General features: G+C 54.5%; 1 protein-coding gene across 3 annotated transcripts in view; it reads left to right on the top strand.

Moving 5' to 3' along the window:
- ETS1 (ETS proto-oncogene 1, transcription factor) overlaps positions 1–14,779 on the top strand; it is an 81,452-nt gene extending 66,673 nt beyond the window's left edge. For all 3 annotated transcript variants that reach the window (XM_084221466.1, XM_084221465.1, XM_084221467.1), the window contains 2 exons: positions 9,091–9,209; positions 10,165–14,779. In XM_084221466.1, coding sequence (XP_084077592.1) covers positions 9,091–9,209; positions 10,165–10,380 — 335 coding nt within the window. In that variant the 3' untranslated portion in view covers positions 10,381–14,779. The remainder of the gene's footprint in view (positions 1–9,090; positions 9,210–10,164) is intronic.
- The last annotated feature ends 8,964 nt before the right edge of the window (positions 14,780–23,743 follow it).

Raw genomic sequence — 23,743 nt, 5'->3', positions numbered from 1 at the left:
AACTCTGGCTCTTTATGACAGCCCTTCAGCAATCTGGCATCTCCAAGGAGAGAAACTTGGTGGGATGGGACTTCCCGCTAAAGCTGAGCTAATCCTTTCCAGCCCTTCTGTGCCATGGCTTTTCCCTGTGCTCTGAGGAAAGCTCTGGGGCAGCCTCCTGCCAGTTCCCCTGGCTCTGCACCTTCAGATCTGTGCTGGCCCAGCTGGGAGCAGCTGGTGGAAAGAGTTTGTGGTGATAAAGATCGTGCCCAGGTTGGGAGCAGATCCTGAGGCGCGGCTGTCCCCGAGTGCCCTCCCACACACGGCTCATCTGGGGCTGACACCGAGCCTGGGCAGGGTGGGAGAGCTGCAGGGGGAGGAAAGGTGGGCAGATAATTTTAGGAGTGTAAAAAAGGAAGTGGTTTGTTGCTATAGCTTTAGTTAGAAAGAGAGCCCAGCCCTGCCTGCTGAATGAGACTCTACCAAGTCCGTGCCAAATATGAGAGTGCTCTGCATTCCTGAATGGACTGGGGAGGGAGAGGAGGGACTGTGCCCCGGGGCTCATTCTCTGCTGTGCCATGCAAATCCATGCTCCTGACAAAAGGGACCACTGAGCACAAATTGCTCTTTTTATTCGTATTTTTACTCCTATTTTCTCCTGGCAATGCCTTCCCTGTGGCACCTGGAAGTGCTTTGGGGATGCAGGAGCCCAGGATGAGTTTGAACAGCTGGGGTAACCGAGGCACCAAGGTGCTGGCGAAATCAGGAGCATTCTTTTCCAAGTTGGATATTTCCCTCCACGTTTGCTGTTGCTCATGGAAAAGTGCAGAAGAGCCACCCCTGGAGAGAGGCGAGGTGCTGAAGTCAGTGGCTGGGCCCTGTGTTTTTCCAAGGAATATTAGCACCCCAAAGGCTGTCCTTGGAGCTGTGCCTTCAGGAAGGGGAGACTCGGGTTCATGCAATGCCAGAGCACAATTCCAAACACTTTCCTCTGTGTAACATTTTCCCTCACCTCATTTCCAACCCCTCTTGGAGCTGAGAAGAGAATCCCTTGGCCCAGGCACTTTGGTGGGATCAATAAGTGGGAAGGCCTGATTTCTTTATTTATTTTTGCATTGCTTCACTCGATAGGCTTTAAATATGGAGAGGAAAATCTGGCATCACTGGGAATTGCTCGAGCTGGAGCTCTGCTTGCCTGTTCCGAAGGCTGCTGAGCAATATTCAGGGCTCAAGCCAGCAGAGCCATCTTTTGCCATTGGGAAAGGGCCCTGGATGGGTGACCCTGGCAGGCAGTGACTCCAGAGATTCCCTCTGAGCCATTTTGAAGCCCCCAGACCTTCAGCTCTGGGTTTTCCAAGCAAAGGGAGCCAGAGCTGGGTCACTGTGAGAGCAGGGCCTGGGGAGAGCGAGTAGAACAGGTTGGGTTTCAAACTGGAGAAGAACTGGGCACTCCCCACTCTCTGGGTCTGTCTCAGTGAGGAAAACCCTGCTCAGGTTGCCCTGAGAAGGGCTGGAGGTCTGGCCTGGGCCAGCTGAGCCCAGACTAGGGACTCAGGCAGGGCTTAGAGTGGGGACTCAGGGGGAGCTCAGAGTGGGGACTCAGGGGGGAGCTCAGAGTGGGGATTTGAGCAGGGCTCAGAGTGGGGACTCAGGCAGGGCTCAGAATGAGGATTTGAGCAGGGCTCAGAGTGAGGATTGGAACAGGGCTCAGAGTGAGGATTGGAACAGGGCTCAGAGTGGGGACTCAGGCAGGGCTCAGAGTGGGGATTTGAGCAGGGCTCAGAGCAGGGACTCAGGCAAGGCTCAGAGTGGGGATTTGAGCAGGGCTCAGAGTGGGGACTCAGGCAGGGCTCAGAGTGGGGATTTGAGCAGGGCTCAGAGCAGGGACTCAGGGGGAGCTCAGAGTGGGGACTCAGGCAGAGGTCAGGTTTGTGCACTGCTATGCTTTACTCTTACTTTACTCAGGGGAGGAAGTGCTGTCTGGCAGCCAGAGCAGAGGAACTCAGTCTGGGCTCTGCGGGTGGCTCTGCCGAGAAGGTGGAGCCTCCCAAGGAGCAGAGCAGGGCTCTGCCAGCCCAGGAGCCCAAAACACTGAGACCTTGGGGCTCCATTTCCCCCTGAGGACACACCCAGCTCCAGCCCCAGCCCCCTCCTCGTGCTGGCCCTGCTGGACCTGGCAGGGTGAAGAGGGACATCACATCCCTCATCCCCAGAGCTTTCTGTCCTGGTTTAAGGACCTGACAGTCTTGTTCAGGCTCTGCTGGCAGGCTGTTTCTGTGTGCCCAGGGAGGTGGCCCCAGCAGATCTCTGATGCTATCTGCCCCAGAGGCGCGTTCTGGGGTGAGAAGGTGCATTTTGGCGGAAGCTCTGTTGCGTTTGATGTGTTCTTCACCCAGCTCTGAGAGGCCTTTCAGAGCTGCCTTATCTGCCCCCACATCTTGACCTATTTTAGCAAGTTGCCATGGTTGCTCACAGAGAGGTTGATGCAATTTTCTTATCTGTTTTTTGAAGGAGAAATGTAATTACTCAGGAGTTGGTGAACTTCAGTTTCCATTGCTGCAGGGAGGGCCAGCCCTGGACACCTGGGTTTGGAGCTTGGACAGCTTGGATTTTACCTGAGGGCATGGCTGGGGCTGGGCCAGGGCAGGGCAGGCTGAGATCAGGGAAGGTTCTGCCCCCAGAGGGTGCTGGCAGTGCTCCAGGAGGGTTTGGACATCCAGGGATGCCCAGGGTGGGATTGTTGGGGGGTCTGGGCAGCGCCAGGAGCTGCCCTGGATGATCCTGGTGGTCTCTCCAGCTCAGGAGGTTCTGTGATTCTGAGATTCTACTTTAAACCAGATTTTATTTTCTTTGCCATGACACAGAGTGCATCCATAAAATCCAGGCAGGGGATGGCTTGGGATGTGTGTTCAGTGCTAAACCTCACGCTGGCTCAGCTGAGCTCAGTCTAAGCTCTGTGGTTCAGCAGCAGAGCCGAGTTTGGTGTGAGTGGGCAGAGATCCCTCCAGTGCCTGAGCCCAGCTGGGCTAAAGTGAGCTCAGCTCTGCCTCCACATGCCCTAGGGCTGTGCCACAGCTGGATCCTGCAGCCTCTGGTGATTCCAATGGCCACCAACATCCTGCAGGAGCCCTGCACCAGGTGGATAAACTCAGCTGGATCTTTGTGCCCCTGGTTGGTGTTTGCAGCCTGTGCTGCTGCTCCCCTAGTGCTGCAGGGGCACAGGAGGCTCAGACCCTGCTGCTTGGCCGTGGCCATTCAGCACTGAGCTAGTTTTGGGTTCCCTCGAGCAGCTGTGTGGTTTGGCAGCTAGGTTATGGGATTTATTTGCTCTGTGGTGGGCAGGACTGACAGCCTGGGGCTTTCCATGCACGGTGTCAGTGCTGCCATGGCCCAGAATTGCTGCTCCTCATCACTGAGCACCCAGCAGGGCCATCCCTCGTGTTCCAGAGGGGAGGAGAGAGGGATGGGACAGCTGAGCTGAGTGCAGAGCAAGACCTGATCCTGCAGATGCAGGCTGGGGTTCTATGGCTGCTGCTCCTGTCCTCTGCTCTGGGCCTGGTCAGGGAGGTGCTGATCCTTTAAAGCCAGTCCCAGCACTTAAAGAGTTAATGCCCTTCCAGCTGATGTCACCCATGCCCTCAGTGTCCCTCTCAGAGCATCCCTGTTGTCCTGCTGGGCAGTAGGAATTCAGGAGGCCCTGCAGGAGCTGCCTCCTTCACAGATGTTATCCCACCCCAGCTCTCTCTGCTGAGCTGGACCTGCCCAGGCCAGACCTTGCTGAGCCTGGCTGGCAGCCCCCCAGGGCTGTGCCGTGGGGCCCAGATGTGCCTGAGCCCCGTGCAGGGTGTGAGCTGCTGCGCTGCAGCGCGGGAGCCTCCCCCGGTTGTGAGCGATGTTATCTGTGCCCAGCAGTGAAAGCACAGCTGCTGTTTTGCAAGAAAGCCGAGGCGGTGCCAAGGAAAGTGGGTCCCTTTCGGGCCAGCTCAGGTGCTGCTGCCCTCCCCCGGGTGCTGTGCTGCTGCTCCCCTGTGCTGTGGCCATCAGCACCCAAAAATCTGCCAGCAGCTGCCTTCTGTCGCCTTTCCTGCCTCACTCCAGGGCTCTGGCTGTCCCTCCCTTCCCTTCCCCAGCCTGTGCTGCAGCATTCCTGCACTCCAGCTCCTGCCTGCCCTGCTGGAGCACAGTGGCCATGTGGGCATCTGCAGCCAGGGCACAGGAGCTGGGGAATGCAGGCACCCCCTCCTGTGCCCAGCAGCACAACAGCTCCTCTGGCCCTGCTGGGATGCAGGGGAGGGTGTCACCCTGCCCCTCCTGGCTCATGTCCTTCATGTCCTGCCCCTCCTGGCTCAGGTCCTTCATGTCCTGCCCCTCCTGGCTCATGTCCTTCATGTCCTGCCCCTCCTGGCTCAGGTCCTTCATGTCCTGCCCCTCCTGGCTCAGGTCTTTCATGTCCTGCCCCTCCTGGCTCTGTCCTTCACCTGCCCTGGCAGGTGACTTTAGGGTGACCACCCAGCAGCTCCTGCTCACTTCTGCCTCAGGCAGGGCCCACTGGGCTCAGTGCCCTTGTGGCCTCCGCAGGGTGGGGACTCCAGGGTGTCACCAGGGCCGGTTCAGTGGCTCCTGCCCCACCTGCCAGACGTGCAAACGAGAGCAAGCGCAGCCCCACGCGCCGCTGCCCAAGCGTGGCAGAGCTCAGCTCTCCCCAGGGCTGCTCCTGCCCGGGGGTGCTGGGGCAGCAGCTCTGCCTGGGTCTCCTGCAGACGCCCAGCTGGTGCTGCTCAGCAGCTCGTGGCCTGCAGGGCCACTGTCAGGGGGATGTGGAGCTCACAGAGCCCCTGCAGCTCTGCCAGGTGCCCCTGGAGTCAGCCTTGAGTTCAGGGACAGGGCTCTTGGGCACAGGGTGGGACTCTTGGGGCTGTCCCATGCAGGGCCAGGAGCTGGAGTTGATGATCTGTGTGGGTCTCTTCCCACTGTGAGATTCTGTGAGATCAGCCCTCCCAGCATCCCGCTGCTGAGAGCAGAGGAGCTGCAGCAGGGAGCAGCTCTGTCCTGGACAGCCCCGGCTGCTCCCCTGCCTGCAATCATGGCCATGCTGCTCCCTAAGGAAGGAGGAAGGGGCCTCCTGGGTCCCCTCCTGCTTTTTCACAGCTGTTCTTTGGAGATGCTCCATCCAAGCTCCACCACTTTGCAGTGTCTGATGCCTACACCAGCTGGGCAGGCACTGGGCAGGAGCTGTGGGAGCTGCTCTGACGAGGGAGCGATGGGGACCAGCACTCCCACCACTCGGGGGGATCTGGGGGCCATGGTGCCCACAGGGGGTGGGCAGGTGATGGGGCAGGGGCTGTTCTGGAGCCTGGGGGATCTGGGGCCGTGGTGCCATCCAGGGGGGTGGGCAGGTGATGGGGCAGGGGAGGTTTGGGATCCTGGGGGATCTGGAGCCGTGGTGCCATCCAGGGGGGTGGGCAGGCTGGGCAGGTGATGGTGCAGGGGCTGTTTTGGAGCCGTTGCCAGGGCTGGTTGTTTTGTGGGGCTGGAACCACAAACCGCAGAGTGCCAGGCAAAGGTGCCTCGCTGGGGGGTGGTAGGTGGGGTTTTTTGTCTTCTTGTCTCCTTTGAACCAAGGGAAACAAAACAGAGGCCGTTGGGAGGGGTGGGTGTGTAAAACCCTCCCGAGAGAGATGGCAGGGCCGGGGCTGTGCCTGCCCCAGCCGGGCGGTGCCACCGTCACCGAGCCACTGGAACGGCCCCACCCGGCACAGTCTGGTGTCCCGGTGGCTGGGAAGGAGGTGGGGCACCTGTCCTGCCAAGGAGGGATGGCACAGGGATGGCGTGGCACCAAACCCTGGGGACACCAGCAGGGCCGGGCGCTGAGGAAGCCCCGCTCGGGTTCCCAGTTCCCGCAGCTCCCGCTGACGCCCGGCCCAGAGGAATATTTTCCCCCTGACGCCGCAGAATTCCTGTGGTGTGACAGTCCCTGCTGAAGGACCCTGTTCAGTGCCACCAAGGCCAGACAGGGCCCCCATTGTGGGTGCTATTTTTAGCAGCCCCGTGGGTGCAGGAGGTCGTGGTGGGGTGGGAGGACGCCCCCACCCCTCTGAGTCCTCCCCTTGTCTTTTGTGGAGCAGGGGCTGCCCCCAGTGCCCAGCCAGGGCTGGGTCTGCTCTGGGAAGCCCCTGGATGTGTGTGGAGGGAGCAATGCCATAAAAGCTGCCTTATGCCCCTCCACCTCACTCTTGGATCTGCTGTGGGATCCGAGGGGTAAATCCCCAATCCAGGCTGTGGGAACAGGGGCACCCGCTGGCCTTGGGACAGCCTGGCTGTGTGGAGTGATCCCAGCCCAGGGGATCCCATGGAGTGATCCCAGCCTGGCATCCTGATGGGGATTTCCAGCCCTGGCTGGGGTGACGGGAAGGGCTGGAGCACAAGGGATGGAAAATGGGCGCTGCTCCCGGCTCTGTGGATGAGGAGGAGCCTGCCCTGTGCACTGAGGGGAGTGGCACTGCTGCATGAGCCACCTTGAAATCCTAGGGGAAGACATTCCCTGCTCCTTGCTGGCTGCAGAGTGGCTCATCTGTGGAGCTCCCCCTCCCAGCACTAATTCCAGCTGCAGCAGACGATGTCCTGACCTCCAGCACTGCTCCCTGCTCATCTCCTCCCTGCCAGCGCTGGCTTGGGGCACAGGCCTGGGCATGTGTGGGGTTTGGCTCCTGCTCCTCGCTGCCATCTCGAGCAGTGCCACATCTGCCAGGCTCCACTGCCTCCCCCTCGGGCAGGGAGGGGGTGTTTGCAGGAGCTGGGACATGCCTGGAGCCCTGCACAAACACATTCCTTGCATAATTGCCTGTCCAGCAGAGGAATTTGGGGTTTTACGTGTGTCCTGCAGGCAGCTGAGAATAGACCTTGGGAATCCCTGTTCCAAGGATGACACCACTTCCTTGGAAATCCCAAAATACCCAGCAGGGTGGCACTGGGGGCGGTGGCAGGAGCCCTACCTTGCTTGCTGCAGAGAGGGCAAGAATTCCTGAGGTTCCCAGCACCTCTTCCTGCCAGCTGGCAACCAAACAGGAGTGGCACTGGCCATTGGCCCAGGGTTAGTGAGGCTGGAGCCTCCAAAGATCCTGCCTGTTTTGAGGGCAGTTCCTCACCCAAGAACCCGGCACCCACGTGATGAATTTCCATCCCTCTTATTTTGGGGAAGGAATCAACTAAAAATCCTTATTTGTCAGTTGGGCAGGAGAGAAATCAAACGGAGGGGATGGACCTGGCCTTGGACACTTGGGCTGTGTCTCTGCTAACTCGATTTGGGTGTTGGATGCTTCCTGGCTGTGTGTAGGGAGTTGGTGTGAGGCCAGATGGGCCAAGAGAACTCATCCCCTTGAAAGTTCACCTGTGAAGGACCTCAGGCAACCACTAAAGCCTTTTCCCGGTGTTTTTTCTGCCTTTAGAGCTCACTGCTGTAAATAGGCCTGAGCCTGAAGATGTGGTGGCACTTCAGGCCAGGCTTTTCACTCCTCCCTTTCAACGAGAGGCAAAGGCGTCATCTGCATTTCCTCCCTCATTTTGGCGGGGATGATCCAGCTCCATCCCTACTGGGGAGTGTGGCTGTGCAGTCAACATCTTGGCAAGCTGCAGGGAGCGGCGGGCTGGAGCCTCTCCCCGCCGGGTCCCTTCCCCTTTCCAGCAGGATGAGCTCCCTGCCCTGCCCGCCCTGCCCTGCCCTGCCTGGGGCTGTGATAACCCCCAGGCCTGGCGCTGACAAAGCCCTGGAGCTGTTCCACAGGGATAACAGGAGGGAAAGGGCTGGATGGGACACGGCCATTCCTGTGTCCTGGAGCCAGCTCCCTCATTTCCTCCTCCCCAGCAGCTTTGGAGTAATTTCAAACTTTGTGGGGAAGGGAAGCAGCCCTCCCTTCCCTCCGTGGGTTATCCCTCAGCCACAGCTCAGACAGCATCCATTGTCATTCCTGGAAACAGGCTGGGCTCCATCCCTTTTTCTGAGCCCATAACTCATTTTTCCCCTGCTTGAAGCTCTGCTCAGTGCTGTCAGCACTGGGATTACCCCAGCTAATCCAGCCTGTGCAACTCCCTGTGGGATAAATAATTTCCTTTATCCTCTGGCTGTCTCGTTATAATTATTGTTATAAATATTATTATTAATGATCTTTTCCAAGCTGGGTTTAAACCATGGCAGGGTTTCTCCCAAAACACTTCACCCACAGCTAAGTGCAATACTTGGGGTGTGGCTACATTTGGAAGTTGCTCATCAAAGAGATTTTAGCTCCAGGGCTTCTCCTCTACCTTGAATTGGGACACAAGCCCAAGGCAGAGATAAATATTTCAAAACTTCTCTATGACTCCAGCCCAACCTCACCACAAGCCCTCACTGGGGGCACTGGGACAAATTGGTGATGGCCCAAGGGAGAGCTTGGAGAGGAGGTGGAGACCAGGTGTGGAAGGAGAGGTGGAATGTCCATGGCAGGGGATGCCCATGGCAGGGGATGCTCTGCATCACCTCGTGCCTCTCCAGCGGGGCCAGGGGAGCAGCGGCCTCAGGGAGGTTCTGTGTGGATTTGCTGAGGCTGTGCCAATGAGGAGATCCTGGGCTGGGGAGCTCTGTGTGCCCCGCCCTCCCCACGAGCCTGCAGAGCCCATTCCTGCAGCAACACGCCCTGGAAAGAGGCCAAGGAATTCTCATACCTGGGTCCCCCTTATCTGGATCAGCCGCACAGAGCAAAGAGTCACGGCCGGGAAGCGGAGTCTGCCCGAGTTCAGCCGTGCCCGGCGGCTCTTGGCACAGAGATTGGCACTGCTGCGGTGCCAAGGCAGCGACTCCTCCTGATTGTGTGCCAGAAAAATAATCCTATTTATGTAACTCCACGTGAAGCATTCCAGGGCATGAATATTCAGCTCTTCCTGCAAATAGGAAGCTCTGATACCTGTAGGGTTTAGCTCCCAGCTCAGCTCCTGCCCTGCAGCTGCTGGTCGCTCTTTTTGACAGAAGGCTTTATTTACTCAATGAGCACGTTTTGTATGAGGATTTTTCCCCCTCTGTGATAGAACAAACTGTGCTTTTCCTGGCATTAATATCCCATGTTTCCTTTGTCTTTTTAGGCAGTGGACCCATCCAACTGTGGCAATTCCTGCTGGAACTGCTCACTGACAAGTCCTGTCAATCCTTCATCAGCTGGACGGGTGATGGCTGGGAATTCAAACTTTCAGACCCAGACGAGGTAAAGTGCCCTGGAATGAAGTGCACAACCCAAATTCCTCAGAAATATTGGTGTGGATAAGCCTCTCCTCCTCCCTTTGGGCAGCCACTTTGTTCTGGTCTTGGGTATGTCATGGGGAACCAAGGAATCAGAGTTCAACTGAAAGTTTGTTGAAAATTGGGATGCAGTCACCTTTTGGAAGCAGGGGTTTGTGCCCAAAGTTGGTGGGAAGTAAATGGAACACCTTAGGAAGAGGAGCAGTGGCAAAGCTCTTCAGATAGGCTGGGTATGGGTGAGGGGTGACTGTCCCCTGCTTTGGGGGACAGGTGGGATCTTTGTCCCCTCCCCTGACTGGAAGGTGGGGGTTGGTCTCTTCTGCCAAGTACCAGTGACAGAACAGGAGGAAGTGGCCTCAAGTTGCACTAGGGGAGGTTCAGGTTGGATAAGGGAACATTTCTTCATGGAAAGTGCAGTCCAGCCCTGGCACAGCTGCCAATGGAGTCCCCACCCTGGAGGGATTTAAAAGCTCTGTGGATGTGGAACTTGGGGATGTGGATCAGTGTTGGGGGATGGTTGGACTCCATGATCTTAGAGGGCTTTTCCAATCTAAATAATTCCATGAGTGATTGGAGCCTGCCTAACTGCAAAAGTGACTTGCACTGGGCCATTGCATGTTGGCGTCATCTGGTTTAGAACTGGCAGAAGGTGGAGGAGGAGCCTTGGGAAAGGGATGAAGGGATGGGATATGAGGATATATCTGAGGTAGCACACGAAGTAATCCAGATAAATCCTCATGGGGTGCTCTGCCATCTTCTGCCACGGCACAGAGGTTGGTTTTCCCAAGCATCAATTCTTAATGATGAGGAATTCTGTGAATTCTGTGAAATCCTCCCCTTTCCTGCTGGGAAGGGACCATCCCCGCAGACACACCAACCGAGCCAGGCTGACCTTTCCTCCCCACCCCTGCTGCCTGCAGGTGGCCCGGCGATGGGGCAAGAGGAAAAACAAGCCCAAGATGAACTACGAGAAGCTGAGCCGCGGGCTGCGCTATTACTACGACAAGAACATCATCCACAAGACGGCGGGGAAGCGCTACGTGTACCGCTTCGTGTGCGACCTGCAGAGCCTGCTGGGCTACACCCCCGAGGAGCTGCACGCCATGCTCGACGTCAAACCCGACGCCGACGAGTGACAGGGACACGGGGACAGCGCTGTCCCCCGGGACGGCCCGCGGGACTTGTTTGGCGGTTCTGTTTTTATTGATTTTCGCTGTTCTTCTGCTCGTTTTTTATCGAGGGCCGCTCAGATTCGAGGCTTTGAGGATGTCGGGGGAGAGGGGGGAGGAAGAGGAAAACTTTGGGGAAGGATGGGCTTTTTGTTGATTTCCTGAAAGGTCCAAGACAGGCTTTTCTGGGGGAAAATTCTGAGTTTTGAGAAAGCCAGGAAAATGTAGCTCACTTAAAAAACCAACAATCCCCTCCCCACCCTTGGCTGTTTAGAAAAAAATGCCATTGAATGGATCCCTTTGGTCACTCACACACAAACTGACAGGTCAGGAATGACAGTATTCCTGAGGATTTGAGGAATTTTCAACTTTTTTCTTTTGGAAAACCAAAATGGGTGAATATTCTTGCTTTGGAGAGGGGCAATATAGGAAAAGACCAAGAACTGTTGTTCTTGTTCCATCACCTTTCTGTCCATTGTCTTCTTTTCTACAAGAGAGAATTTTTCCTAGGAGGGATCGAGACTTTTTTATTTTTTTTTAAAGTTTTATTTTATTAAATTTTGTGCCAGTATTTTTTTTTTTCCTAAATAGTCTTAAGCTCTAAGATGGTCTCAGTATTGCAATATTGTGTGTGTTTGTTTCTGTTCTGCCAGCAGAGAGTTTTATCCCAGGGAGGAAAAAGAGAAAAAGAGGAATTAGTTTATGTAGACCCCACTGGAGAATTGGAATGCTGGGACTGGGGTGGGAAGGAAAATGAACTCCAAAGTGGCTCCTGTTGATGCTGGCTGGGGGTGCCACTCCTGTTTCCAGCCTCACACGCTGTGCTGATAATGCTGGTTGAAATCCCTGCTTTTTTTTTAATGTCTGGCTGCACAAATCCTCTCAAAATTTCCATGGAAAATGTCTTTTGGCATTCTCCAAATCACTTCTTTGACTCAAGGAATACTTTGGTGCTTACAGACATTTTTATTTTTGGGAGGGGGAAAGGAGAGAAATTCCCATGTTTTCAATGTGGTAAATGGAAAATATGCAAGTTAATTGAGGGGAAAAATCAGGAAGAAGTTCAAAACCCAAAGGGAAATGCTTTTTCCTTCCTGTTTCAAGCAGCTCTGTCTTTATGGCCGTGTGTGGGCACAGCAGAAAGGAAATTGTCCCTGCAAATGGGCTCTTTATGGCTCCTGGGCTGCTGCTCCCAGCAATCCTGCCAGGGTGAGAGTGGCACTGGTGTCACCAGCGTGGCTGTGGGATCAGGCCCAGGGCAGCTGCTCCCTCTGGCCTCCAAACCCTTCCTGCAGCTGGTTTTCTCTGGAAGGGTCACTCCTGCTGCTCCCCATGCTCCCTGGGATGCTCTGGGCAGGCTGAGGACAAGGTCCCACCACCCTCAGGGGCACTGGTGGGACTTGGAGGGTCAGAGGCTGGTCCCATATCCAATACAATCCCAAAGCCAGATCCCCGCAGATTTGGCCTCCCAAGGGAATCTTTCACCCCCCTGGGTGTCTGCATTTAAAGGCAGCATTTTGGAGTTCACCAGAATCCCTGCTCTGAGTGTCTTGGGGCACAGAGCTCATTCCAGAGGCACTGGACAGCTCTGGGAGTCGGGGTCAGAGCCTTTCCAGTGGGGCTGAGGAGTGATTCCTGCCCCATCCCAAAGGATGGGGTGGCAGGACAGGAATCTGTGTAAAATACCCAGGAGATTCAGGCACAAGCCTCTTCTCACAGGGGCAGAGCTGGAGAGGAGCCCAACCCCAAAGTGATGCCCAGAGGTGCTGGGCTCTCCTTGGCCTCTGGAGCAGGGGGGACCCAGCACCTCTGTATCCTAAAACTGAGCATTTTAGGGAAAATCAGCCCCAGAATTGCTGTGGCCTTACAAAAGGTGGAGTTGGAGGGAAATGGGGAGGCCAGGAGGGAGCTCCTGCCAGGGGATGGAAGGGAGGTTGTTACACTCAGGTGCTGAGGGTTGTCTGAAGGAAAGGTGGGACGGAGGGAAAGAGGGAAGAGGGGATGGAGGAAGGTGAGGGGAACCCCAAAGGAGGAAAGGGACTCTGCCCACTGTGAAGTGGAACTCAGGCTCATCTCCTTGGGCAGGCAGGGAGGAGGAGGATGGAGGCAGCCTGGCCAAGCTGGAGGGAGGAAAGGAAAATTGGGATATCATGGATGAGACCCCTAAAGGTGAGGCTCTGGGACAGGTCCAGCCTGAGCCACAGCTGGGCAGCTGGACTGGGAGCCAGGAGAGGTGTGAGGGCACGGGGAGGAGCTGGCAAAGAGCATCCCAACAGCAATCAGAGGGCTTTGGGCATGTTCAGGGTTGCTGCAAATTGCCCTGAGCTTGCCCATCGTGGGTCACTTCAATCCCCCTTCCAGCCTTAGAAAGGGACTCCCAGACATCCCAGCTCCTGCCCCTGGCATGGGCCATGCCCCAGGACATCCCTCCTGCTTTGCTTGGATGCTCCAGCTGAAAAAGATTGGAATAAAATTTCCCTCCAGGAGGAGGAATTGCAGGTTTGGCTACAACCCCATCCCCCTGCCAGGCTAAATCCCTCACCCCCTGTGCTTATTCCAGGTTTCCAAGCTGAGCCTGTGTGCTCCCAGGGATTTTGGGGAGATGGTTAAAGGTAGGGAAGGGTGAGCCAGGGGAAGCAGCTCTGGGTTTTTGGAAGTAAAAATCCAGGGCTGGGGAAACTCTGGCTGGAGTTTCCCCATCATTTCTCCAGCCCTCTGCCCTCCCAGCTCACGGCCTGTGAACAGTCCCAGACACATCAGCTCCATCATTTCCTATTTTCCTTTGCTTTTATTCCCATTCTAGAGGCCATCCCAGAGATGGGTGCTGTTTATACACTGGAAATGTGCAGATTTCTCTTTGTTTCTTTTGCTTTAGTTCCTTTTTCCTTCTGCTTTTCAATGCTGGCCTTTGGTGAGGGCTGTGCTGAGCTGGACGAGCTCAACCCAAACCCTCTGAGCTCTTTCAAGTCCGTGAAAATTTGGTTAATTCCCACCTGCTGGCCCAGAAGGATGGATCTGAGAGGGATGATGGGGATCTGCCAGGGCTGGGACTTCCTCCTGTGCTGCTTCCTCCACACAGGAATGAAATTTCCCCCTTGCACACACTGTTGGAAATGGGGCTGGTTTGGAATGTCTCAGGTGCTTTGGGTGGGATTTTGGGATATTTTCTGTGTCATGCTCATTCTTTGCTGTTTCCATGTGGGTTGGTGTTCCCTTGGCCCCTCTGGCAGAGCCTGAGCCCTGCTTGCAAACAGCTTTGGGGGCCTTGACAGTTGATATTTGGGAACTCAAAAATAAAGGGGAAAACCAATAATGACAAAACCACCCCCAAAATGACAAAACCCACAAGCACTTTCCTGCTGCCAGTCCCTCTCCATCTCCATGTGTGGGATCACCATAACCCTTGGGCTCTGGGCTGTGTCCAAGTGCAGATCCATGTCATTCCCACACTGCCACCATCCCCATCCAGATGGGATCCTTCTGGGGAAAAATAACAAATAAAGAGTAATGTAAAATTTCACTTTCTCCTGTCTTCCCAAAACAACACCTCCTCCAAAAAATTATCCCAGAAAGCAGCAGTAAATCCAGATGCTGCAGGAAACATCTCCACTTTCTGAGTTTTGAGTTTTTGGAGGGGTTTTCTCCAAGATTTTTGGATTCAATTGCTGGTTCCTTGTGAACATTGGGAAACTGGGATGCCTTGGTGTGCTCTGCTCCCTGGTAGGGTCTGTGTAACACCCAGGAGCTGTTGTCTACATTCCAAAGAGGTTTAAATAAAGGATAAATCTATGTATACATATATGTTATAATGGAATATCTTCAGGAATTAACTGCCTCAGTAAAAAAAAAAAAAAAAAAACCAACAAAAAAAACCAACAAAAATTAAGAAGTCTTTTTTTGTTTTATTTTGGTTTTACACTTTTTTTTTAAGCTGATAAACTTAGAAGTAAAAAAAAAAAAAGAGATTGTTATATTGTGCTGTTCGACTATTTTCCAACGTGTATTTTCATATAATTTATATTTTTTAAAAGTGGGAAAAAAAGTTTAAAAGCAAGATTTAAAAAAAAAACAAAAAAAAACAAACCAAGGAAAAAGCAGGTGCTTTTTTAAAAAAACCTGAGCTGAGGTAGCTTAGAGATGTAGCGATGTGTGTGTGTGTCTGTGTGTTGTGTCTGATTCTGTTTGGTTTTTTTTAAAGGATTCAAAAAAAAAATAAAATCCCTCCTCCACTGAATTCCTAGAGAAGGAGGGGATTGGTTTTGTTTTAATTGCTGATGCTGGCACATCATTTTGCTGGAGAGTTTTTTATATACTGTAGCCTTATTTCATATCGTATTTTAAACCATGTGAAATTAAAAGAAGAATAATTCCTAACTCTTGGTGTCCATGTGATTATTCCTTGCCTTTCCTCTTTAGTGTTGGGGCAGAAAGTGGGAAAACAAAAAATGTAGAAAATCCAGCAATTTCTCAGTTTTCCCCATTTCTGAAGTTGGGGTTTTATGGGAAAGAAGGGCCTGGCTGACACCACGGTGGGGTGATGCTCCCCACGGCTCCCTCTCACTTTGGGATGGTGGATCCACAGCCCCGGCTTCCCAAACCCTCTTTGATCCCAAGTCCTCGCTGGAGCATGGGCTGTCTGTGGTTCACCAGTCCAAATGAGCTTTGAGAAGGGCATTTTCCTCAGCAGCATCTGGGGTGATGGGTGTGGCCCCCCTCAGATCCCGTGGCCACCAGAGGGAAGCTGTGCTGGGAATTCTCTTTCCTCCTGGAGACCTCGGGCTGCGGCCCATGGGGAGGAGAAATCCACCTTGGCCCTGTCCAAGTCCCTCACCACTGTGCTTCAGATCCTGGAGAAAACCACGTTTGGATGCATTATGGAACATCCTGGCTGGAATGGTACCTTGGGCTTTGAGTGTTTCTGTTCTGGTTTGGTGTGCAGCTTTTAGCTTTATATTCAGTGTTACCAGGATGTTTTCACAGGGTGGTGGAGACAAAACAATCCTGTTCCAGCTGGAGACTCGAGGCAATTTCTTCAAACTTCAGGCCCAAAGCATGAACAACATGACAAGAGGAGGGTGGGCAAGCAAGCAAGGAGGATGAAACTTCATCATTAGATGCTGTTAATTGGACAGTTAACTCCTGGATGCAAATGGACTAAACCTGATAAAAATGGGAGATCTCGTGACCAAGGCCTCTTTTGCTCCCATCTTGGAGCCATCTGGGCAGAGCCAGGACTGTGGCTCTGCTCCTGGCAGGGTGTGGCCTTTGAATAAAAATCCACTTTATTCCTCTGAACTCCATCTCGCCTCTGTTCCAGCTCCTTAAGGCATCAGGAAGGACTCACAACGATTCCAGCTCCCAAGCCTGCACAGGAGTCGGGATGCTTTTTCCAGGGAATGTTATGCTGGCTCTGGTATCTCCTTATCCTCCTCAAACCAGGAGGAAAACGGTGCTGTGCCCAGTTGGACAGGGCTGGATTGGAGCCTGAGCCTCTGGAAGTGTGATTAATGAATCCAGCATGCGGGGGACGCCCGCAGGCCCGGATCTGATGCTGATCCATAAAAGTCTGCGTGGAGGGAAGTTCCCCAGGGGCACCAGTGACGCTGGATTGGCTGAGTCAGCAGGGCTGGGGCCAGAGCCACTGCTCAGGAATGTGACACTCGGGAGAGTCACCGTCACCAGAGGAAGAGTGGGCAAGGCACGGGGGGATGCGGATGCGGGATAAGGAACTCTCTCCATTTATAACAGCAGGGAACAACATCCCGGGATAACCAAGGATGAGGATGGGGAATCCTGATGGTCCTCACGGCAGCCGGGGCGTGCTCCCGGGACATCGCTGCGCTCCCGAGCCGACCCCCGACCTCGGAGGGGACGGAGCCGAGGCGGGGACAGCCCTGGGCCAGCGCCCAGCCCGCTCCATCCTTTCCCCGCAGCGCGGAGCTCCGGGCGGGGCTCGCTGGGGCCCGGCGCGGCTTCTGCATGGCAGGGGGAGGGCCGGGGCTCCTGCTCGGCTGTCCCGGGAAAAATAACATCCAGCGGCTCCTTTCGGCCCCTTTCCGCTCCTTTCGGCCCCTTGCCGCTCCTTTCAGCCCCTTTCCGCTCCTTTCCGCTCCTTTCAGCCCCTATCGGCTCCTTTCGGCCCCTTTCCGCTCCCTTCCCATCGCAGCCGCCGCCGAGGCTCTGCTGGGGGAGCAGCCAAGCCCCAAAGGGGTGAAGGTGCCGCAGCTCTCGGGGGTTTTCCCTCCTTGCAGATCTTGGGGATGCCGCAGGTCCCTCCCCCGCAGCCTGAATCCCGCATTCCGCAGGGATTGCAGCCTGTGGAACGCTCCTACTAAAAACACCGCGCCCATTAGCGGCCCCGCGTTAATTATTAACCCCATTAACCCCCCTGCTCCCCCAGAGGGGGGGGCACACGGAGCAAATGTGCCCCCCCCGATGCCCCTGCCCTGTCCCCACCCCTCCTTTCCCCAAGGGTCTCCATGCCACCAGCGGCTGCAGTGAGATTTGGGATGGGGAAGTGAAACCTGGGGAGGGAACCAGAGATTTTTCCATGGAAAAAACCATCACAGCCACAGCTCTGCTCCCCCAAAACCCATCCCTCTGCAGCATCCTGCAACCAGGCTTCTAATAAAAAACATGGGAATTTGGAATCATAGAATATAATATTATAGAATATCACAGAATCACAAGGTTGGAAGAAACCTTCAAGATATAATTATTCATAGAATATAATTACAGAAATGGAATGGAATGGAATGGAATGGAATGGAATGGAATGGAATGGAATGGAATGGAATAGAATAGAATAGAATAGAATAGAATAGAATAGAATAGAATAGAATAGAATAGAATAGAATAGAATAGAATAGAATAGAATAGCTCAGGTTGCAGTTCAGGCTGCTCCAAGACCTTCGAGTCCAATAATTTTGTAGAATCATGGAATAATTGAGCCTCATGATAGAACTGAGCAGAGAGGAAGGGGTTTGCTGGGAGTAATGTCCTCTCCAGGAAGAAAATCCTGCCTGTGTGGGGAATTGCACCTGGAGGAGGATTTTTCTGGTCTGTTGGCTGCTGTGTGGCTGCTCAGGTGTGGGATTGAGCAGAGCCAGAGCAGGCAGAAGGGTTTTCCCAGACCCCAGCATGCGATTATCCAGGGATGCACACATGCAGCAGTGCAGTGGAGCAGGAGGCAGCGTATCCCAAGGGATCCCTGTGGGATGCAGAGGATATCTGGGCTGGAAACACCCTGAGCTGCTGCTCCAAGGGGAGACCAGCAAGCAAAAGGGACATCTTTAGGCTGGTGTCTGGGAATGAGATATTGTTACTGGTGTTTGAGGGACACTGAGATGGAAACAGGAACAGGAATTGCTGAAGGCTGAAGTGAGGGAAGGGCTCTGGAAACCCCTGAGATCCCAGGGAGGTACAAGGAGGTGATGGAAGAGGAGAAGGATGAATTTAAGGGGGGCAGCAGAGGGATGCAGAGGGAGGGGGGAGGGAGAAGGATGGGGTGCTGAGCAGCAGGGGATGAGCTTGGCTCCTTCCTGGGTGATGATTTCTGGATGATCTTCAAGATCCCTCCCAAGCCAAACCATTCTGTGATTCCCTGTGGGGTGAGCACAGCCTTGCACACATCCCGCTGGTGGATCCGGGCACAGCGAGCACATCACACCAGGCAAACCAGATTTGGGCTGCTGGGAGGCACTGAGACACCTTTGGTGCCCATTCCCCATCCAGAACAGAGATTTGGGGCTGCTGGGAGGCACTGGGACACCTTTGATGCCCATTCCCCATCCAGAACAGAGATTTGGGGCTGCTGGGAGGCACTGGGACACCTTTGGAGGTCATTCCCCATCCAGAACAGAGATTTGGGCTGCTGGGAGGCACTGGGCCACCTTTGGTGCCCATTCCCCATCCAGAACAGAGATTTGGGGCTGCTGGGAGGCACTGGGCCACCTTTGGTGCCCACTCCCCCTGCCGGGCTGGCCGTGCCGGGGGTGCTGCCGTGGGATGCCGGGGTTGCCTGTCGGAGTCAGCACTTTCCGCTGTTTGCTTTCCTCCCCCGGCTCCCTCCCGCTGAGCCCCGGCCTCTGAACCTCGTCCAACAGCAACTTTCCGTCTCTTCCAGCGGCCTTTCCCCGCTCCCGGGAGCGCGGCCGCTCCCTGGCCTCGCTTGAAAGGCGCTCCCACAATGAGCCTTTGTGCCAGGCTGCTCCGGAGGGCAGGAATTCGGGACTGGGGACAAACAGCCCGTGCCGGAGGGCATCGTGGGGAGCCCGGCCCAGGGCTGCTGCCCCAAATTCTGCACCCCTGGGGTAGGGGTGATCCCCACAGTGTGGCATCCCTGGAGACCCAAGAGTTGCTGGGATGCTCCCCAGAATTCTGCACCTCTGGGGTAGGGATGCTCCCCAGGATGCTGCATCCCTGCAGAAAGGATGGTCCCCAAAGTGCTCACCAAGAATCCCTGCACAGGGGTGTTCCCCAGAATTCCCCATCCATCAAAGAATGATGTTTCCTAAAATTCTGCTTCTCAGGGGTGGGGGTACTCCCCAAAAGGCTGCATCCTTGGAGTGAGAATGCTCCCCAAAGGAATCATCCCTGGGGTCAGGATGCTGCCACAGCTGATGTATCCCTGGGCAAGGACGCTCCCCAAAATCCTGCATTTCTGGGGTTGGGATACTCCCCAAAATCCTGCACCCATCAAAGAAGGATGCTCCCCAAAAACTTCATCCCTGGAGTGTGGGTATTCCCCAAAATTCTGTAACCCTGGGGTAGGGTTGCTTCCTGAGATGTTGCATCCCTGGGTGAGAATACTCCCCAAAATTCTGTATCCCTGAGTTGGGGATGCTCCCCAGATGCTGCATCCCCCTCCTGCCTTCAGCATCATTTTGGGAAGGTAGGAGGACGCTCCCAGCCTGGTCATGCTGAACTGAGCTCATCTTTTCCTTCAGACAGGGCTATCTTTCCATGGGGTAAATTTCCCAATTTCCCATTCCCTGAGTTTGACTTGCCCTTGATGGACCCAGCAGAGCCTCTCCCTCCTCCTCCATGCTCATTCCTTCACTGCCTTCCCACATCCCCTTCTCCTCCAGCCCTCCTGCCATCCCAAACTCTCCTCCCTCCTCAGGGGCTCCTCCCTGGCATCCTCCACCCCCATCCTGCCGCTCCAGCTCCGGCACAGTGGGAAAGGCACGGCAGGAACGGTGCCGTGGATTTTCAGCCCCCACTAATGACATTTTCCAGCTGGAAAGCACGAGGGGAAGCCAGAGCCATTGGCCTTGGCTGGGGCAGACCACCAACGTGCCCACCACAGACCTCCAGCGAGCCCCCGGCTCCCAGCCCAGATCCAGGGCTGGGAAGGCTGGAGGGGAGAGCAGAGCCTGCTCAGCTCCAGCCCTGCCAGAGAAGGGTTTCTTTTGGAGCAGGGAACCATCCTCTGCAAGAAAAAATAAAACTAAAATTCCCCAAGTTGAGATTTTTCTTTGGGATTTTTATGTTTTTCCCCTTCCCTGTCTTGGTTGCTCCTGCAAAATTCCCATTGCCCCTCCTGCTGGGGGCTCTGCTCCAGGGGGGACAATCCTCTGCTGAATGAACCCAGGAAGCCAAGCAGGGGGAGCTGGCGGCAGGAGAAGGCTTTGCTTCCTGTGTGAAGGGCACGAGGAGCTGGCAGGGATCCCCCAGTGGAGGTCTGGGATTCAGAGTCTGTGACTTGGGCAGCTCTTGGCAAGTTTGGCCTCTTTCGCCATCTTTGCCTCAGTTTCCCCAAGTGCAATCCCAGATCCCAAACCTTCTGTTCCAGATTGCAAGGCAAGATGTATTCTATTGCCATCTGTATGGCAGTTCTCTGGTGTCAAGTGGGCAATTCTCCTTATCTCTCCCCCTGAGTGATCATAATCAGGGTCCCTCAGCAGGGGACATCTGCTGATAAGGGGCTATTGAATGTCACCCCATGACTGATAAGAACTGTAACATCCCATTGTGAGATGCTCCGCCCAGAGGGAGGAGCCAAACATTCCTACCCAGATATAACCTGGAGATTCTGAAACACCAGCATGGCTCTTCTCCACTGGACTCCCCAGAGGAACAGCAGCTGCTTCTACTCCACGGATCTGCGGAGGAACAATACACCCCTTTCCTACAAGACCCTCCTGCTCCAACAGAACCACCCCTGACACTCCAGCAGGACTGCAGCCCCTTTTCCAACTGGACTGCTACCAACACCCTGACCCACAGGGTGTCAGGTTGAGTTCTGACTCTGACAGTGTTGTTCTAGTGTATTGCATTGTTTTATTTTATCCTTTTATTTTTTTCCCTTCCCTATTAATGAACTGTTATTTCCAGCTCCCATATCTATTGCCTGAGAGCCCCTTATTCATAGCAATTCGGAGGGGTGGGGAGGGTTTGCATTCTCCATTTCAGGGGAGGCTCCTGTCTCCTTTAGCAGGCACCTGTCTTTCCAAGCCAAGCCACCTTCCCAGCCTGCCTTTAACACTGGGGTGAACACTGGGGGTCCCTGTTTGGGACTGGGATGGGACAGGATGGGAATAGCTGTTCCTTCCAGCTCCACCACCACTGTGATGTTTCATTTTTCCTATCCCCTGAATTCTCAGCCAGGATCAACCCAGCAGGGCAGAATAAAGGCACTCCCACACTGCTGCCACCTTTCCCCACCTCCATCCCAGATATTTCCCAGCAAAGTGGGATGGGGCACACTGGGGGCTGTTATTTGGGGTTTCCCTGGAGACACCACACCCAAAACCTGAGAGCTGGGACCAGCAGGCTCCTGTGGGAAGCCTGGTGGGATGCCCTGCCCAAACAGCTCAGGGTTTGAGCTGTGAGCAGCCCTTGCAAGGGGTCCTGTGTTCCCAAACACCTCCCACATGCTTTCCTAGGAACATGGGGAACATCAGCACGGAGGACCAAAAGTTAACCTGGGACATTTTGGACCTTAATGATGTGCAAAGGCTCTGCAGAGGCTCATCCAGCTGGATCCCTCCTGCTCTTCTGGGGTCAGGGCTCTGGAAATGGGGTTGGTGACAGTGGCTGCACCTTGGGGACAGTAAAGGCACCTGAGTAAAGCCTCATGTCCCCATCCTGTGCCCCGACCCCTGGGATGAGGTGACCCTTTGGGGCCTGGACTGAAGGTGTTTTGCAGCACCTGTTCCCAGTTCCCTGCCAGCTCCTCTTTCCAAACCCCTCCAAGCCCTTCTCCTCAGCACTGCCCAGTCTGACCAAGTGGAAAGTCCTCCTTGGAGGAGAACTCCCCATAAATCATCAGGATCTCCATCACCATGCTGGGTTTTCATCACAAAATCCCCCCAAAAAATAGCAAGTGGGGGAAATCTCACTCTCAGCACAAAGCTGGCACAGCCCTGGTTTGACTTTTCCCTCCTCCTTGAAATCCAGCCCTGTCTCAGTGCTGGCACAGGGTGAGATGGATGTTTATTTTTCCCTCTCCCCTTTTCTGGATCCAGGGGCTGCTCCTGTGAGGTCCCACTTTCATGGCAGAGCCAATTCCTGATGATAAAAATAGAAGGCAGGGGCTTCCTGCCAGTGAGGGAAGGAGGAGAAAGGGGGATGAAATGCCAGATAAATGAGTAAAAGTGACAGAGTGGCACTCACAGAGCTGCAGGAGGATTTGAGGATCCAAGGAACTTCTGCCTGGGTGGGATGAACACAGGAAAAAGGATCAAATGGAGCGACTTTGTCACCATCCTTGGGTGACACAGGGGAAAACTTCTTTGCTGGTGTGCAGCAATGGATTTATGCCCTTCAGAGTGAATCCAAACCCTCCAGCCCCTTTCCCAGCTGCATTTGGAAATCTCTGCCACTGCTGACCTATTTAAGGGCTGTGCCAGACCTTGGTCTGGGATGTGCCAAAGGGCTTGGATCCCACAGTGCCCAGCCTGCTGTGGGTTCTGTGGGGTGCCAGCAGCTTCCCCAGGGCCCCTGGGACTCCCAGCACCCAGGGGGGCCTTTCCAAAGGCTGGATGAGATGTGGGAGGCTCTGTTTGGTGCTGCCCTGGGCTTTGCCAGGTTTGGGGAGATCTGTCGTGGAATCCTTGAGAGCTTGGGTTGGAGGGGACTTTAAAGCTCATCCCATTCTACCCCCTGCCATGGGCAGGAACTTCCAGGGGTTTAATGTGTACATTAAATTATGTAATTTATTACATAAATATAATTTAAAAATGAAAAATAATGATTACTATTATTTATATATTATTAATTATTTAATTATTCATTCAATTATCCCAGGTTCTCCAACCCTGTCCAGCCCAGCCTTGGTCACTCCCAGGGTTTAATGTGTACAGATCCTTATCTCTCCAGTAAAACAGGGATAATAACCAAAAAATGGTGCCTGGTCTCACAGCTCTGCCAATATAATTCTGATTTTGGGGTGAAAATCAGGGGATGTAAATTAGGAGCAGCAGGAGCATCCCAGAGCTGGGACAGCTTTAGGGCTCCAACAGCACCAATATTTACAGCCCAAGTGGAGGAGCTGCAAAACTGGCAGCAGCTCAGGAGAGAGCAAGGAAAATTATTGGAATGGGGCTCTGTGAGCTCCACTTCTCTCCCTGTGTGTTGGAAAGGATTTATCCAACTCACAGGCTCCCTTCCTCCATGGGAAAGGAAACGTGGCCATGAAGGGTTGGGAGGCAGAAACTGATCAGTAAAAAATACAGAGTGCAATGAGGAACAGACAGAGTGGCCACGAGGAAGGTGTTAATTGGTGAGGTTCGTTAAGCTCTGGGAGGGTTTGCTCAGGAATGCTGTGGCTTATTTGGAGCCTGGGGCTCATTTTTGCTCCTCACCCCCCAAATATATTCTGCAGCTCAAAGAAATCATTCTTTGCAGCAGGACGCAGCAGCTGCTTGCAGGGATCCCATCTGGATGCCAAGGCTGAGGTGCTGACAACAAACCTGGGGTTTTCACACAAGTTTTGGGAGAGTTTCTGCAACTGAACCTTATTTTGAGCTGGAAATGTTCCTCAGTGCCAATGGCAAATCCATCCTGGAGTGCTGTGTGAGCTTGGGAGGCCAACATCAGAAGTGGAGCTGCTGGAGAGAGTCCAGAGAGGCCACGGAGCTGCTCCAGGGCTGGAACCCTCTGCTCTGGAGCCAGGCTGGGAGAGCTGGGGGTGCTCACCTGGAGAGGAGAAGGCTCCAGGGAGAGCTCAGAGCCCCTGCCAGGGCCTGAAGGGGCTCCAGGAGAGCTGGAGAGGGACTGGGGACAAGGGATGGAGGGACAGGACACAGGGAATGGCTCCCACTGCCAGAGGGCAGGGATGGGTGGGAGATTGGGAATTGGGAATTGTTCCCTGTGAGGGTGGGCA

Source organism: Fringilla coelebs (assembly GCF_963513975.1).
Source record: "Fringilla coelebs genome assembly, chromosome: 25".
Taxonomy (NCBI): domain Eukaryota; kingdom Metazoa; phylum Chordata; class Aves; order Passeriformes; family Fringillidae; genus Fringilla; species Fringilla coelebs.
This window is presented reverse-complemented; position numbering and strand designations above follow the sequence as displayed.